This window comes from Camelina sativa, chromosome 18 (genome assembly GCF_030686135.1).
Source record: "Camelina sativa cultivar CO46 ecotype springtype chromosome 18, ASM3068613v1".
Taxonomy (NCBI): Eukaryota; Viridiplantae; Streptophyta; class Magnoliopsida; order Brassicales; family Brassicaceae; genus Camelina; species Camelina sativa.
In genome coordinates this window covers 16,308,838-16,327,643 of record NC_141897.1, presented here as the reverse complement: position 1 = coordinate 16,327,643, position 18,806 = coordinate 16,308,838, and the positions used below count along the sequence as shown (strand labels likewise).

Below are 18,806 nucleotides of genomic sequence, written 5' to 3'. Positions count from 1 at the left end.
ACCTTTGTTGGTTACTGGCTTACTGCTCACGTAATAATCACCAATGACCAACTTCAACAGCGTACTCAAGCACTAATTATAATGTGTTGTTTTACATCAAGGACTAGTTAATCATATACTAAAAGTACAGAGAAGCAATGCCAGAATTTGGATTCTAATGCCAAGTTAGATTATCAAAGGCCAGGGAAATGATAATACATTAAGTCGCTAGCTTTCAAGGTTTCTATGTCAATGCAGGTTTCTATGTCGCAAAAATTAAGCTATATATAAAGGTAAAATCCGTCAATAATCATCAAGAAAATCACCTTTCAGTTAAGGTAAAATTCGTCAATCAAAATCTCAGGTTCTGAGGCAGAAATGTAACTCATAAGGTACTTTTATGATTTGGTAAAAACTACAAGAGTATGGTTTGTCATTCATAAATCTTATTATATAAAGGTTGATGACAAAATTACTAATTAAGAAGATCGTTACACGTGTCAATTGTATCATTCAGATGTTGACACATATCAATTCTAAATTAATTAAAAAATTTAAAATAAAAATGTAAAAATTCAAAACCTACCATAAAAGGTTTTATATAAAAGTAAAATAGAGAAGAGAAAACTTAATTTTATTTAAAATGTTTTAAAGAAAAAAAATCTTTGTAAACTTTCATATGTAAAACAAAACTTTAACAGTTTTAAAAATATTAAAAGGAAATTATAAGAAAATTATAAAATTTAAACAGCTTTAAAATTAAAAAAAGATCATTATAAGGAAATTATATATATATATATATATCATAAAATTCGAAAATATAATATAGTTTATTTATTTTAATTTTAAGTTGTTAATTTTACAAGAAAAATAATTACTTTTTATATAAAATAAAAATTTGATTGTGAAAATATACAATTAATTACTGTTTCTAAAAATATAAATACTCACCTTTACATAAAGAAAAAGATGGTTGAAAAAAAAAAATAGATCGTCTCATTTTTTTTAACCAATCAAATAATTTATTCAAAAAGACTGTTATTATAATATATATAAGATAGGAAGATAAGAGTATGTAATATTAACATATGCGTTTTTGTAACTATAAAAATGTTAAAGTGAAGACTTATAATAGGTTATTTAATGTGTTCATAAAGATAATTTATTGGTAGTAGTAAAAACTAAAAAATATATTTTAGTGGTAATGTATATTAGTAGGTTTTTAAAGGGATATACATTAGTATATTATAGCAAAAAAATAACAACTATATTCTACAACTAAAGTTTATCTCTTTACTTTTATACATTGTTTTTACTTATGAAAATAATTAAATATATATTCTTTGTTAAATTTAATTTTATTTTAATAATTTTGAACTCATCTAACCAAACAATAAATTAAAAGGAAATTCATCGGTTAGTTGTCCAAGCTCAAGGGAAGGGGTTTACAAAAGAAACTTCAGAGATAAGAGAACGCGAAGCACGGAGAAGACAATCTGCCTTCGCATTTGAATCACGCGGGATCCAAGAGATATAGAATAGTGGGAAGGACTCCAGCGAGTTAAACTCATCGATCAGATTGGAGAAGGATGGCCAATCTTCAGGGACTGCACAATAGTGAGTAAATCAGCACAATCTGTCTTGAAATGTTGACAAACGATCCCTGTAACATGTATCCGCTCCATGACCCACAACAAAGCTTCTAACTCCGAATGTAGGGGGAGGAGCTCCGACTTAGGGATGGGCATTTTGGTTTAAGTTCGGGTTCGGTTTGATTAATTCGGTTTTTATAAAACTCTCACCATACTCAACCAAAGTTAGTTCGGTTTGGTTTGTAATTGGGTTGGTTTATGTTCGGTTTGATTTGGTTCGGTTTGGCTCTAATTTGGTTCGATTTCATTCGGTTTACAAATCAATTAATGTAACAAAACAAAATTCATTGTCCTTTGATAATTTTTGGGAAAAATAAATTCACTCTCGGTTATACTTTGGTCAGGTAAGCTTAAACCGATGTTAGTCATCTTAATAGAACGTCTATTATATTGATAAGACCGTATGTCATATTGATAAGTCTTATATTATATTGATAAGATTATATATTATATGGAGGGTCGTATATATTATGGATATTCAATACAAAGATAGAGATAATTTATATTATCAATATACAATCCTCGTATGACCGACATATATTGAAGGCTAACCCATGAGGTTGCAACAGAGAAGACTAAGCCCAGCCCAGCTAAAACTAGGGTTTGGGGGTAGCTATAAAAAAAGGGTCTCTAAACCATAAAAGGGAAGAGAGGAAGAACCCGAGAATATTCAAGGGGCTATAACCATATCAAGGGACTAAATCTATTGGAGAGCCATATTATTTATGAAGGAACATCTCACAACGGGTTCTGATATTGATTTATTGTAATCTTGAGCATTAATCAATAAAGATCTCTTTGCGTTCATTCCGTAGAACTGTTCACATACGAATCGGTTAAAATTTACCCAAACAATTGGCGCTAAAAGGAGGGGCAGTTTTAACTACGTGAATATGAACGACAGGAGATGGTTTAACGTCTGCATCAGCTCATATGTTCTCAAAGATAGCTGATAAACTCAAGGATCTGTTACGATGATAGAGAATCTAGAGATGAGGGCATAAGCTTTCAACTACACAATTGGTTTAAAAAAAAATCCAAAACCATAAAAATAAAATCAACCACAACGACATTCACAAGAAGACGATGTAGAGGATCAAATTTAAGAGTCCAAGGTTCTATACGTTCAGGAGAAACTCACTGTCAAGTGCAAATTTGAGGTTTGAGAAGAACACATGACGTGGGCAATTCCCATATAACGAAGGATCAAATCTGAAACCAAAACCGGCACCATGAAAAGATATTGTAGGATTCGCAATAATTATTGCTCGGGATCAGAAGCTTACCTTCAAGGCTTCAACAATGCAAACACGTCTACAAATAAGAAGCTTTTCGAGTTTATGAAAAGACTAGAGCAACGACGAAGGGCGTTAATGAAAAAGGGAGTCACAGATTCTTAATATTTAATGGGGTCAAAACTACGCTTCTTGTGAAAAGGAGATCAAGAGCAAGTGCTACCATAAAATAATTCAGCAACGACAGATCAATATTTTATTGATACATGACTGTGATCGTGGAGTGTAAACGCACAAGAAGTGTGTATGAGCAGCATACTTGAGTTTTTAATTATATATATATAAGGTAAGGGTGCCATGGCATACATTCTTTGATCCAACAGGAGGAATTTACAATCAAATCCACATGGAATGGAAAGAAAGTAGGCAGAGGAAATACCTCCTGCAGTTCAAAAAAAACTGGAGCTAGTTTGGGATTTACAAATATTGTCACTCCAGCTACGAAGCTTATCTTCAGCAATGCAAACACTTACCACCTCTAATCTCACACCTACTACATCTTGGAACCCTCCAAGTAGGCCAGAGGTTATCAATCAAATCCGAAGACAACACCATCTGCTCAATAAAACGGCCACCGAACCGGAACATAAACCGTTTTCATCAACCGGCCATAACGACTAAGAAATCAACATACTCGGAGACTAACATGAAAAGAAGTTGTTCGATTTGGGGGCATAGCTACTAACGTTTCCGATAATATTAGATCGCAAGCATATGTTCCTCAAGTGTCAAATCGTCCCTTGTTGATACAATATATATATCAAGGGTCGTGAGGATATAATATTAGCAATTAAGTGGAGCACTACATGGCATAATAATAAGTTTATGAAGGAAGCAACTCTAAAGGGGGAAACAACGACCAAAAGAGATAACTCAAGCAGCACAAATGCGACTTTGGTAGTGGAGCGAGGGCCTTACAACATCGTGACAAGATAAGTTATTCTTTCATTGGAATCTAAATATTGTGGCCTTAAGAGATCATATATATAAAATAAGGAATGTAGCAGAAGTTATGTGCTCATCAAAAATAGTCTAAAAGACTATGTTCGTCTACGGTAAAGGCTAAGTGCCTTCGAGTAACTTGAAGCAATATGTTTGTCTCTTAACTTACTTGAAAAAGACTTGGGTAAGACAATATAGCTGTACCGCAATTACTAGCCAAAAGGAAATTAAACACACTTGTCTTAAGAGAAAGTAGTGACGACTGTCAGCAGAAAAAGCATAGCCTCATGAGAAATAGAAAATACGATCATGATTGCTATAAAAAGAAGCTTCTGCAATCGCTATGTAGAATGATGTGGCTACGGTCGCGTAAAGATAATTTGACTACAATCTCTACATAAAACGATGTGGTTACGGCCGCGTAAAGGATATGTTGGCTACAGTCACAGTGCAGTAACATCGAGAGAAAGTGACAACAACCAGTAGAAAAATAATCTAGTGGCAGTAACCTCCCAAGAAAGGTTGATGACTACGGTCACTGGCCAAAGAAAATCAACGAATAAGGTCATTATAGAAAGGGAATGGAGGCTATGCCTCCTAGCAAATAGAAGTGACTATGGTCGCTTAATAAATGCTTATTAGCGAGACCTCGCTGGAATAATTGGAAAAGCCATAACATGCATGGAATTGTGACGACATATTCGACTACTGGACAAAATCAAGAGGCACGGCCTCAAAAGAAAAAGAAAAAAAAAACAAGGGGAAACGTTGTGACAACGATCACTACTAAACAAGGTAAAGAAAAGGCTTTAGCCTGCAGACCATGGCCAGTGCCAATTGAATAATAGGCAGCACCTCTTACAGACGTGTAACAAGCAGCGACCATGGTTGATGCCGTTGGTATAGATGACTGAGGTGAATATCATTGCGAGACTAAAAGCATAGTCTTAGTAACTATGGTTGCTGAAAATAAAACAGAAGAGGCAAAGCCTCTTAAAATATAATAAGCATATAATGCTCATCATAAATAATCTAGGGGGAATGCCTCAAAACAAAGAAGAGCATACTCGCTCATATATATTGTAGTTTCTTACCCATTGAGGGAGAAAACTCCATTAAACTGAAAGGTGCTTACCCATTGAGGAAGTACCTAAATGAAGTGGCCACAATGCCCACTACTAAACAAATAATTGGCAAAGCCATAACGTGCAACGACCACGGTCAATACGTTTCAATTAAGAGGGACACCTCATAATAAAAAGCACCAGACAATGGTCGCATCAAAAATAGAAGGGAAAACCCTCATTATAAAACACACCAGAATTTGGTTGCGTCAGACGTAAAGGGGACAATCCCTTGTTATGACAAGCCTCAGTAATTGTTGCTTTAAAATGCCAGGGAGCTATAAACAAAAAGAAGCAGGGACCAATACCTCATCAACTGATGTAATGGTAAATTCCCAACTATTTATCAATTTATAAGAGGCAAAAGCCTACTATAAATAACGCCAATAATGGTCTGCTTCAAAAGTATATGATGTGAAATATATCATTACAAAAGAAAATCAGAGGCAATGCCTCCCAACATATGAAGTGATTATGGTCACGCAAAGCCTCCTGGTTAAGAAATAAGAAGCATTGACTGCTTATTACAAAAATTATGTGGCATGACCTCAATAATTTAGAGGCACACCTCATTGTGAAAAACACAAATGATGATTAATTAAAAAGATTCTAGGGGCACGCCTCATTATGAGTACCGACAATGGTTCCGGCAGGAAACATAAGCAAATATCTTCTCATCAGTTAATGAAAACCAGAGCCTTACTATAAGTAAACGCCAAGAACGGTCGCTTCAAGTAACATATGTAATGAGAAAAACCATACATAAAGTTTTATTACACCAGGGGTATGATCTCCTTGAAACAGAGTCGAATGCCACTTCAAAAGGATGACAATGTCAAAGTTATGGTGATTGCAATGAAGGGTATGTCGCTCGAAGAACATGCAACAATAGTTGCGGTGAAACAAATGACCACCAAAAGTATATGGGGCAGTGACCTCCAGAAAAATATTATTGAATACAGTTTTTAACCAACAAAACCAGTGGTTATGGATACAAACTAGGAAAAATGCAGCAGCTGCGACTGTTACAAAATTGCAACACCTTCTAAGAAAGAGAAGCTTGACGATCACCATAGTAGATTGTCTAGTCGGAGTTCTTCCCTGCTAATGGCTACGTGAAAAAATTTCGAGAAAACTCGAACATGTGGAGATGAAAACTGAACAAGTCGATGTGAAACCTTCTCATGTCAAGAAGCAAAGCATCTTTTAAATGATGAAAACGGCCAATAATGTCGCAAACGTGTTAAGAAAGGGAAATCCTAACGACGACGAAATGAAAAGGTAAGGTACGTATATACCAAAGCTGTCACGAAGAAGAATGTTGTAAGGAAATTAGTGAGAAGTGACGACCACACATATATATAGTTTTGGTTCGAAAAATACAGCACAGAGATGCAAGAAAGTACGAAGGTCTAAAATATATCAATCTCACATAAAAAGAGAAGGTTGAAGGCTCTAGTTTTACATAATTGGGCACAAACAAGACGAAAAGTCAACAACGGATTAGCTATGGTTCGTGTGTTCAACACAAAGACAAGAGACAAGTAATGGGAGAACAACTCCCCAAACACACAAATAGAAGCGGTTGCCTCAAAGCCATGGAATAGCGATGACTATTAATAATTATCTGTGGAACGGCGTACCCCGTGTGTGGAGAGTCACGCAAAGATGATGTGTACAACCTCAAAAAGACATCAAAGTGACTATTATGGCTAGGAAGACAATATATGGAAGAACAATGACATCTACAGAAGCCACGTGAAGCCTAGTGATATCGACTAATCAAAGCTTGTACAAGAGAAAAAGATTCCTAAAAGTAAACTTTACACAAGAGATAAGAAAATATCTTTAATTTGTGGCTGGGGCAAAATCATTGTCAAGTCAATGAGAGACTTACGATACACGAGTGACAACAATTGTCCTGGAAGCACACCAAATGTCATCGCCCCATGCTTTATATTTGGCTTGGAAGCGTTCACTTATCACTAGAAGCCAACGTCGAAAAAAAAAAATACAAAAAGGCAAGATAATGTGCGAACAACAAAAGAAAGTTGACGGTTATGTTACTTATTGCCACGCTGCAAAACAAGACACAACGGTATGTCAACTCACACAGTGCTCTTCTCCAACGCAAAAAGGTGGCTAGAATAAACAATAAATCAAAAGCTGCCTCATGTCAAAATGACACCATTCAGTCAAAAGATGTTCATAATAACGACATATTCAAGATTTTTAGAAACATGCTACTCTCCAAATTCTAAATTAGAAAGTGAAGAGTAAGGGCAAACTGTTGGGAAAAATAAATTGACTCTGGTTCTCGGTTATACTTTGGTCAGGTAAGCTTAAACCGATGTTAGTCATCTTAATAGAACGTCTATTATATTGATAAGACCGTATGTCATATTGATAAGTCTTATATTATATTGATAAGATTATATATTATATGGAGGGTCGTATATATTATGGATATTCAATAGATAGAGATAAGTTATATTATCAATATACAATCCTCGTATGACCGACAGATATTGAAGGCTAACCTATGAGGTTGCAACAGAGAAGACTAAGCCCATCCCAGTTAAAACTAGGGTTTGGGGCAGCTATAAAAAAAGGGTCTTTAAACCATAAAAGGGAAGAGAGGAAGAACCCGAAAATATTCAAGGGGCTATAACCCTATCAAACGACTAAATCTAATGGAGAGCCGTATTATTTATGAAGGAACATCTCACAACGGGTTCTGATATTGATTTATTGTAATCTTGAGCATTAATCAATAAAGATCTCTTTGCGTTCATTCCGTAGAACTGTTCACATACGAATCGGTTAAAATTTACCCAAACAATAATAATATGTATAAAGTAAACAAGAAGTTGTAAGTTGAATAATTCAAAGAATCCATAAAATTTTACCTAAAAATAATAACAATATTATTATTAAATTTTTAGTAATTAGAATAAAATAAAAATGAAACAAACTAAAGAACATAAGAAGATAGAAAAGTGTAATTTCTTATAAGAAATTTGGAGTTATTTACAATTTTACTCTTTAAAACCTAGGGTTAAAGTTTTAGAAATAATTAAACCTAATTTAACATAATTGAATTCATAAAGAATATAAGATTATGATTACATATTATACAAAAGTTATGAATATTATTAATTAAATTAGTTAATAAAAAGCACATTGGGTTATCGGTTCGGTTTGGGTTTAAACCGAACCATTTGGGTTGAGAAAAAACTTAACCAAATGGTTTGAGAGTAGGATTGGGTTTGGTTTGGGTCGGTTTGAGTTCGGTTGGTTCAGTTCGGTTCAGATCGGTTCAGTTAAAATGCCCACCCACTTGGCCTCCAAAAACAAGGTTCACTCCTCCCCAACGCAACACCACCAACCCAATCCTGAATGCACATTGATTGCTTTCCAAGAATCATCAATCTGACAACCAGGTGAAGAAATTTGGACATTCGAAGACGGAGATGGAGCTGACATGACTGCCGTAAAAAAGAGGGCTTCTTCCTAGGCTAACTTATCGCCCAAAGCCTGAGCAATTATATCATTCACCTCGATCTCTAAACCTTGAAAAACTTTTTTATTTTTGATCTTCCAGATTGCTCATAAAATCCATGGTAATTGTAGAAGCTGATCATGATCATCCTGTTGAGAGGCATCCCTCCAGAAAACAAAATCCAAATTCGAGTACACCGACTCATATGAAAAACCCTCTGATATGAGACCAGAGTCAGAGATAAATCCAAAACTTCACAAGAGCGAGGGTATTCAAAGAAAACATGAATAATAGTCTCAACCGCATAGTCGCACCATTTACATCAAATATCACATTGGACAACTCCGTGTATTAATTTATTTTTATAGATAGTTTTTACTTACTAAAAATATTTATTTGATATTCTTTGTTAAATTTAATTTTATTTAAAAAACTCTAAACCCGCACATTGGGTGGGTCCTAATCTAGTAATTTTATACAACTTCAGAAAAGAAAAAAAAATTAACCATAAAATTCTTTTTTAAAGTTAACCAATAACCATCAATATCTAATTATTATTATTATTATTAGTATTAATAGTATTATTCAATATCTAATAATTATTATTAGTATTATTATTATTAAAAATATACAGAATTTGTTTCCCTAGTTATTTATGACTTAAAAAAATCTAATTATTATTATTATTATATATATTTTTCCTTTTTTTGAACACCAAAAAGAATATAAAAAAGTTCTAATTTTTTTACGGTAGAAAAAAGAGTCTTCTTTAAACCTAAGTGCATTTTCAATCAACAGATCGAAAGCAAAGGGCAACGAATTTACCCTAAACATTCCAAACTTCAATCAACAGATTTTATTCCCGTCGGCGAAATCATGTATGTTCTTCTTCTTCTTCTTACTTAACCCTTTATTTCCTACAACATTTTCGTAAGACCTTCAAATTCCCTAAGTTGTCCCAATGTGGTTTGTCGTCTCACTTTATCAGTGTTGATGTTATCAATTTATGGGGTTCAATGTGGATATTGAAAATTTTCTTCACTGGAACTTGAACACTAATCAATATTGTCACTAACTCACTATTACCTTGTTACCTTCGTCTTTGACTTGCTGTTTCAATTTTTGTAAGCAGATTTGGTTGTTCTGAAAAAAGTGTTATAGAGAAGAAAAGACATGGTTGAGAGAGAGAAAGCAAGACAGGATTGCTCCAAAGGGTTAAGTCAGAGATTGAAGGAAGATATAATAAACCAGTTACCTGATCCTTTGATCTGTCACATACTTTCTCATCTTCCGATAAAAGAAGCTGTTAAAACAAGTGTTTTATCCACCAGATGGAGAAGTCTCTGGCTTTACCTTCCTAGTTTGGAATTGACATGTTGGAAATTCCCTAATTACAATGCCTTGATGAGTTTTGGTGACAGGTTTCTTGATTCCAACAGGGTTTCATGTATAGACAACTTCAAGGTAACTATGGCCAAAGATGCCTCACATCTCACGTCATGGATTGATGCTGCTGTTAAGCGTAAGGTCAAACATCTAGATATTTGTTGTCATCGTCTAAATAGCCGTCCTGAGTTGCCCACAAGCACTTATACATGTGAGACACTGGTATCTTTAAAACTTGATCGGGCGGACTTGGCTAATGCCAAATTTGTTTTCCTACCGTGTCTCAAGACTTTACACTTAGAAGGTATTTCGTATCCCAACGAAGCTATTTTTGAGAGACTTGTCTCACCCTGCCCTGTCTTGGAGGAGTTAGTGATGGTCACATCTGTGTTTGATGATAATGCAATACACTTTCGGGTGTTCTCTAGGTCATTGAAGAAGCTCAAAATAGATATTCGAAAATGTAGGTATTCTTCTTGTTCAGGAGTTTTGATTGATGCTCCTCTACTAAGATTTTTGAGCATCAATGATGACTTATCAAAAAGCTTGGTTGTAATAAACAAAATGCATCCCGACGCCAAGTTAGATATTTCTACTTCCTTTGATTTTGGTTTGCTTTTTTTTGGACCATGCACCAAGGTAGATATTTCTACTGTCTTTGATATTTCAAAGAGAAATAGCATATGCGGATTTCTTTCGCAGATTTCGAAGGTTAAAGATATGAAAATATGTAGAGACTCTGTCAATTCTGACATTAGAGATGTAGTACATTTTTCTATCAATAACTATTCTTTCTTGGTTCCAGCTCATCTAACAATACTCGAAATTAGAGTCGTTGCCTCAGTTTAGTTACATGTCCTGCCTGAATGCAGTTCTCCTTTACACTGAGTTGAAAGAGTTACTAACCTTTCTTAAAAGCTGTCCAAATTTGAAATCCCTCATCTTGGTAAATGGTCTGCAAGACGCAATAAGTGTTTTTTTTTTTCATCTTTACTAGCAAGGTACCTTTTTAGTGTGGTTTAACTCCTCTGTTCTTTGCCCTAGGTATGCTATGGTAGTTGTGATGCAATGCCCTTCGAGGAGATTAATCAAATCAGTTTGTCATATATGCCTGAGTGTTTGCTATGATCTCTCGAGTTTATTGATTTCGAATTCCGATGCGGAGGTCTGAAGATAGTAAGGTACTTCCTAGAGAATACGGCAATACTCAAGAAGCTCACTCTACGTTTGGCCAATTGTTCAATACGACAAAAGTCTGCTTTCGAGGAACTCCACAGAATGACACCATGCTCTAGCGAATGTGAGATCGTCGTCACGGATTGGTATTTGATTAGAAGTTTTAATGATTTTCCATAGAGACAAACAATGTGACTATAGCCCCGAAGGGTACTCCGGTATTATTGTTTTTTTTTTTTTTTTTTTTTATTTTGGTACTCCGAATTTCAATGTGATTCATATATATTTGAGTTTGGAATTGATGGAGTTTGGGTGCGATGTGACAAAAATGATTCCATATTTTTTCGACAAAAATGAGATTCTGCATTTTCTGCTGAAACGCTATCCTTGTTCTTTAAGTACTTAAAAGATATTGCTGAACAGTGAACACTTCTAATCTTTTTTGGTCGTTGAATTACTTGATTTTAGAAGGCTATAAGGCTTTGAGGGACACGTAAAATTTGCAGTTAATCAAGTCCTTATGTTACCTCTGTTGGTGGCTGCTCATGAAATAAACAAACTTTATTTTGAAAGTTGATGGATACTTCAACAACTTACTCAAGCGCTAATTATATAAGTGTTGTTTTACGTTAAACACTAGTTAATGATATACTAAATGTACAGAGAGGCAATGCCATAATTTGGATTCTAATGGCAAGTTAGACTATCAAAGGTCAGGGGAAATGATAAAACATCAAGTAGCTTTCAAGGTTTTCTATGTCAATGCAGGTTTCTGTAATGAGAGTTACTTAATCTCGATCCAGATATGTCGCAGAAATTAAGTTATAAAGGTAAAATCCGTCAGTAATCATCAAGAAACTCACTTCTTTAATAGGTTAAGGTAAAATTCGTCAATCACAATCTCTGGTTCTGATGCAGAGATGCAACTCATAAGGTGGTACTTTTCATTAGTGTATGTATAGAATTGATTGGTCTTGTTTTGGGTAGCATTATACAACTTCAAAAATATAATACTAAAAAGGAAGATTAGCCATAAAATTAATTAAAAAGGTTCAAATTATTTTTAATACTAAAAAGGAAGATTAGCCATAAAATTAATTAAAAAGGTTCAAATTATTTTTAATACTAAAAAGGAAGATTAGCCATAAAATTAATTAAAAAGGGGTCTAATTATTTTTGAATTAAAAAAAAAAGAAGCTAATTATTTACGGTAGAAAAAAAGAGTCAGGACGAGAGCAAAGCGCATCGAATTTACCCTAAATAAGTCTCTGAGCGATTCCAAACTTCAATCAACAGATTTTATTCCCGTCGGGGAAATCGCGATCTTCAGGTCCGGCAAGAATCCCTTTAATTCCTATAACCAACCCTTCAAAAGCCCTAAGTTGTCTGGTTCGTCGTCTCTCTTTCTCAGTGTTGATGTTAATTTATGGGTTTTCAATGTGGATATTAAAAATTGTCTCCACTGGAACTTGAACACTGATCAATATTGTCACTATTACCTTCATTTGACTTGCTGTTTCAACTTTTGTACGCAGATTTGGTTCTTCTGAAAAGAAAAAAAAAGTGTTATAGAGAAGAAAAGACATGGTTGAGAGAGAGAAAGAGATACAGACTACTTCGGAAGGGTTAAGTCAGAGATTGAAGGAAGAAGATCGTATAAGCCAATTACCTGATCCTTTGATATGTCACATTCTCTCTCATCTCCCCCTAAAGGAAGCTGTAAAGACAAGCGTTATATCCACCAGATGGAGAAGTCTTTGGCTTTGGCTTCCTAGTTTGGAATTGGCATGGTCGAAATTCCCTAATCCCAATGCCTTAATGAGTTTCGGTGACAGGTTTCTTGATTCCAATAGGGTTTCACGTATAGACAACCTCAATGTAACTATTGACAATGATGCCTCACATCTCACGTCATGGATAGATGCTGCGGTTAAGCGTAAGGTCCAACATCTAGACCTTTGTTGTCGTCGTCTAAATAGGTATCCTGAGTTACCCACAAGCACTTATACATGTGAGACACTGGTATCTTTAAAACTTGATCGGGCGGACTTGGCTAATGCCAAATTTGTTTTCCTACCTTGTCTGAAGACTTTACACTTAAAAGATATTTTTTATCCAAATGAAGCTATTTTTGAGAGACTTGTCTCATCCTGCCCTGTCCTGGAGGAGTTATTAATGGTCACATCTGTGTATGATGATAATGCAATACACTTTCGGGTCTTCTCTAGTTCATTGAAGAAGTTCAAAATAACAATACAGAAATTTGGGGTTTCTTCTTGTACTTCAGGAGTTGTGATTGATGCTCCTCTACTAAGATTTTTGAGCATCAATGATGACTTATCAGAAAGCTTGGTTGTAATAAACAAAATGCATCCCGATGCCAAGTTAGATATTTCTACTTCCTTTGATTTGACAGTTTTTGATGAACAAACAGTTTCTTTGAAGAGAAATAGCATCCGCGGGTTTCTCTCCCAGATTTCGATGGTTAAAGATATGAAGATAAGTAGAGACACTGTCAAGGTAATATATGTTAATTCTGGCATTAGACATGTAGTACATTTTTCTATAAATTAATTATTCTTTCTTGGTTCCAGGTCATATGTCAATACTCGACATTAGGGTCGTTGCCTCAGTTTGTTTATATGTCCCGTCTGAGTGCAGCTATCCATTACTCCGATTTGAAAGAGTTACTAACCTTTCTTACGAGCTGTTCAACTAGCAAGGTACCTTTTTAGTGTGGTTTAACTCCTCTGTTCTTTGCTCTAGGTATGCTATGGTAGTTGTGATGCAATGCGTTTTGAGGAGACGAATCAAATCAGTTTGTCATATATGCCTGAGTGTTTGCTATCATCTCTCGAGTTTATTGATTTCAAATTCCCAATCCGAGGATATGATGCACAATTGAAGATTATTAGGTACTTCCTAGAGAATACGACAATACTCAAGAAGCTCACTCTACGTTTGGCCAATTATTCAATACGAGAAAAGTCTACTTTCAAGGAGGAACTCCACAGAATGACACGATGCTCTAGCGAATGTGATGTCGTAATCCTGGATTTGGTATTTGAGTAACTATATCCCCTAAGGATACTCTATGTCATTCATATTTGAGTTTTGGGTTCGATGTGACAAAAATTACTCCATATTTTTTTTGCAAAAACATAGATTTTACATTATTTTATTACCCCCATTAGATCAAATAGTATGATGTTTCAGAAGCTTATAGATTTGTAAAGAAAATGAAGAAAAACTTAATATGTGCAAAATTTGTATAAGGGGAGAATCGAACCCTGGTTTAAGGGGGTCAATGCCTTCAGAAAAAAAAAATCAATATTTAACCGGGGTCAATGGACCACTCACTGGACCATTTATCTTATGTTTTTCTTTATCGGTTCAGTTAGGACGAAACCGAACTAATCCAATTTAACTAAAAACGTTTTCACTTTTCATCAACCTAAACGAAAAAGAGGTAAACGGCAAGGTGTTTGCACTCTTAAAAATTGCGTCAAAGGAGTCGAAAAGGCGAATTCAAGCGCCATTCACAGTGAGTGTGGTCTAAAGACACTTGCATCGATGCGTTCATTCCGGTGCTAATATATTAAACTCCTTTCTGGTGCGTCCTTCCTCTTCTTCCCATACTGTATTCCTTTCGATCAACATCTCATTCTGTTCCTTTTTTCTTACTCTACTTTTTTTTTTCTTTGTGAAGTCATACGACTCTAAAAACCCTAGCCTGACTTAGCGTCACTGTAGTTTAGTTTGTCTATCACAATGTTCTTCTTCCTCCGTCACTTGAAGCTGTACTGAAGGAGCATTTTGATTACCAAATCAGTCTCTGTAATTTCAAACCTTATAATTTTGTCTCTCTTTGCTAGCACTTGTCTATGTTAATCCTATTTTTTGTTCATTTGTGATTTACATTTTTTTTTATTTATTATTTTTTTTTTAAGAGATACCGGTTTATATATATTAGGAAAAGTGTACAAAGTAGATGAGCCTCAATACAGAGCTTTTGTTTTCTGAGGATCTCTAGAGATAGACGAAAAGCTACAATACATACTTTTAATCCTTAGACCGGCTGAAAATTTGCAAACTACTGGTAAAGAAATGTATATAAACCGGTATATGGTTGAGATTACAAATCTAGGGTTTTATTTTGTTTGATTGAGTTTAGGGTTTTAGTATTTTTTTTTATTTTGTAATTTCAAATCGTCTCTTTTGAAACTATCGTTTTCAATTTTGGCATGCAGGTTGGTAGAGGGATCTAACTCAGGCTTGTTCCAAAGGCTTTGGTGAGAGATACTGATGGAAGATAGGATAAGCCAGTTACCAGATCCTGTGATATGTCACATACTTTCTCATCTTCCTACAGAGGAGATTGTTAAGACAAGCGTATTGTCCACCAGATGGACAACTCTCTGGCTTTGGGTTGCTTGTTTGGAACTGAATCTCCGAGAATTCCCAGATTTCGGTTCCTTTGTGAATTTTGGTAATAGGTTTTTCGATTCCAACAGGGTCTCATCCATAGAAAACCTGAATATGACTTTAATCAATTATAGTGTTGGTGATGCCTTTCGTTTCACGTCATGGATTGATGGTGCAGTCAAGCGTAAGGTCCAACATCTACATGTTCGTTTTCTTCCACATGGTGGTCTTTCTATGATCCGTGTAAGCCTTTATATCTGTGAGACACTGGTATCCTTAAAAATTCAGATGGTGGCTTTGCCTAATGCCGAGTTTGTTTCCCTACCTTGTCTGAAAATCATGCATTTAGGACATATTAGATATCCCAATGAGGCCACTTTTGAGAGACTTGTCTCATCCTGCCCTGTCCTGGAGGAGTTAGTGATACAGGGAAGTTTTGATTCTAATGAAAAAGTCTTTCGGGTGATCTCTAGGTCATTGAAGAAGCTCAGTATAGAACTAATGTTTTGTCTACGTGCCCCTGGTTCGGGGTTTGTTATCGATGCTCCTCGACTACACTCTTTGAGCATTGATGATAACCTTCCAGAAAGCTTTACAATAACCAATATGGATTCCAATGTCAAGGTAGTTCTCCGCTTTCTTTTGTGGATAGAAGATGAAGCAATTCTTTCATCACAACAGAGACGCAGAGTGCGCAGTTTTCTCCCCCTGATTTCAAAAGTGAAAGATATGAATATACAACTAGAAACTTTCCAGGTTTGTATGTCAATTATGGTATTGGACATGTACAACCTTTTTATCATTAAAGTTTCTGATCCGTTTCAATTTTCTCTCCTTTTCCAGCTCCTCTATGAATACTCGAAACTAGAGTCGTTGCCTCGGTTTGGTTACATGTCCCGTCTGGACATTGATCTCTCTTATTCCCATATGAAATGGTTACCAAGCTTTCTTGAGAGCTTCCCAAAATTGAAATCCCTCAACTTGGTGATGATCTTCTTAACCCAACATGTATCTTTTCATTGCTACGAGTCATTTGCTAAAAGCCAATATGTTTTAATCCTCTATTTCTATCCTCAGTTATGCTGTGATGAGTTTGAGGAAATGAGTTTGAGGAAATGAGCTCCGAGGAGATGTATCAATTAAGTTTTTCACATGCGCCTCCATGTTTGCTATCGTCCCTCGAGTATGTTGAATTCCTTGAGCCAGTCTTGAGACGTGGTCTAGAAATCATGAAGCTAGTAAAGTACTTCTTAGAAATTCGGCTATCCTCAAGAAACTCACTCTACGTTTGGATTGTGATGACTTTGTTCAGAAACTTCTCAAAATTCCAAGACGCTCTACCGAATCTAAAATCGTTTTCCTTTGAATGTTGAAAAAGAGGAGAGAGACATTGTGAGGTTTTGTTATTTTATGAAAAGACAAAGTGAATATGCGTCCTAGCTACTAGTTTTGTGGTTGTTGGTTTGGATTCGGTTCTTGTATCTTGTTCTTTTCGCTACTTGTTTCTGAATTTCAATGAAAGCTCATTTGGAAATTTTGAGAATTTGAGTAGAATTTTGGTTAGAGTTGGTTACGAGTGTGTTATGTTGAAGTACTAAGTTTAGTTACTCCATATTTACACTGATTTCGTTGTTTGATAATGAAGTGAGATGGCTTGTTCCAGTGAGTTCTGTCAGACATTGATGGATTCCAGTGTCATGGTAGATATCTCTCTCCCCTTTGGTCAGAAAGAAGTGGAGCTAGTAAGATACTTGTTGAAGAATTCAAAAATCCTGGAGAAATTTAGGCTTGATGTTTACTATACCGAAAAGGCTAAGTGTGCCTTCCTTCAAGAACTCCTTACAATGCCAAGATGCTCTACCGTTTGTGAAATCCATTGTTCTATGATTCCTAAAAAATAAATATTGTTGAACCTTTCATTTGAGTCAAAAATTAATATTGTTAAAAAAATACAGGTTGATGTTTTGGGTCGTTAAACTAGTTGATTCTTGTGATTTTATTTTCTGTTCAAATGTTAGGAAACTCTTTTGCCTTTAATAATGTTTTTTTATTTTATTTTAATTTAAGTACTCCATCGACTAGTTTGTTACTATATGAATACGCTTTTCTTCGACAAGTTTTTTAATAAAAGATTTTGTAATTGATGCTCCTTGATCACAGTAGTTTTGGTAATCAACGATAAATTAGTTGAGTATAGTAAACGTTACGGATTCCAATGCCAAGGTAGATATCACTCCCCCCTTTGGTTTGGATTTTTTTTTTTTGATGAACCAAGCATTTCATCAAGGATATTAACTCTAAGAAAATGTATTACGAAGAGACGAGAGTCGACTCAAAAAAAATTTGTGCTTTTGATTCAAAATATTAAGCTTTAACTCATCATATTAGCTAATGAGAATTTGCATGATTTTGAATTATGTTTTGATTTAACAATTTTTTACAAAACAAAACCAAAAATATAAATCAAATAGTACAATTCAACAAAACTTAAACTCAAGCTTTTGATAACAAATCATGATTCGTGAGATTTTAATAACAAAACTCAAATCTTTTGCAAACACCACAGCATGCATACTTATTTCTCACTTCTACTATACATACACGTATTAGACTTAACTAGCTAGTAGACCCTACTAACTTAATTACAAGAAACTTCAATTCTTCTCTTTAAAGTTAAAAACAAACACATCTCTTTACTATTGACATAAACCAGTTTGCTAATATAGAAAAACTTCTTATACTTAAAGATCGAGAATCTTATATGTAATATGATATAAATTTTACAAAGCTAAAAAAAAGTGAAAATTAATAAAAACTTCTTAGGACACCTCCAATAGACTTATTAAGAAAAAAGCATGAGAGGGAAGAAGAGAAAGGTTCTTATTTTAATTGATCCATTCTTTAGATTCAAATTAAAATTTAAATATATAACTAAACTATATTAATATTTTGAAGTTGAGACCATCATTTTGGTATGTGAACACTGGAGGTGCTCTTACAAAACTAAAAATGGTCCACATTCGAAATTGGAAAGAATTTTATTAAAATTAGAAAATGTGACGTGGGATCCTTTTAGCATTGTAAGAAATATTTACTTAGCATTTTATGGAAATAAAATAATACTTTCTAAACTGAAAATGTCCACATCGACAACAAGAGAAATCAACTACATTGAGATTGTTTCTTATAAATAGTATCAAAAACTAACTTTAGGTTGTGAATTTGAAACTGCATCAACTTCTTCTCTTTTTGTCAACTGCAACAAACAACATTTTATTTTATTTTAATATATGTCCCCAAATCATCAGACATATGTTTTTGAACT

At 34.7% G+C, this 18,806-nt stretch overlaps 1 protein-coding gene and 2 pseudogenes across 3 annotated transcripts; all 3 read left to right on the top strand.

Annotated features, from left to right (window-relative positions):
- The first annotated feature begins 9,242 nt into the window (after positions 1–9,242).
- On the top strand, positions 9,243–11,291 carry LOC104763432 (putative FBD-associated F-box protein At5g53635 pseudogene; annotated as a pseudogene). Of its 2 annotated transcripts, XR_015589524.1 has the most exons (3): positions 9,243–9,372; positions 9,627–10,826; positions 10,925–11,291. The product of XR_015589524.1 is annotated as a putative FBD-associated F-box protein At5g53635 pseudogene, transcript variant X1 (transcript). The 2 variants fall into 2 exon arrangements; XR_015589525.1 differs by lacking the exon at positions 9,243–9,372 and having other exon boundaries at positions 9,584–10,826.
- Positions 11,292–12,264: 973 nt separating this feature from the next.
- Positions 12,265–14,322, top strand: LOC104763431 (putative FBD-associated F-box protein At5g53635). Its single transcript, XM_010486804.3, has 4 exons — positions 12,265–12,445; positions 12,592–13,576; positions 13,651–13,742; positions 13,823–14,322. The coding sequence occupies exons 2-4, from the start codon at positions 12,641–12,643 to the stop codon at positions 13,959–13,961; spliced, it is 1,167 nt and encodes a 388-aa protein (XP_010485106.2). The 5' UTR covers positions 12,265–12,445; positions 12,592–12,640; the 3' UTR covers positions 13,962–14,322.
- Positions 14,323–15,361: 1,039 nt separating this feature from the next.
- LOC104763430 (putative FBD-associated F-box protein At5g53635 pseudogene) lies at positions 15,362–16,867 on the top strand (annotated as a pseudogene).
- The last annotated feature ends 1,939 nt before the right edge of the window (positions 16,868–18,806 follow it).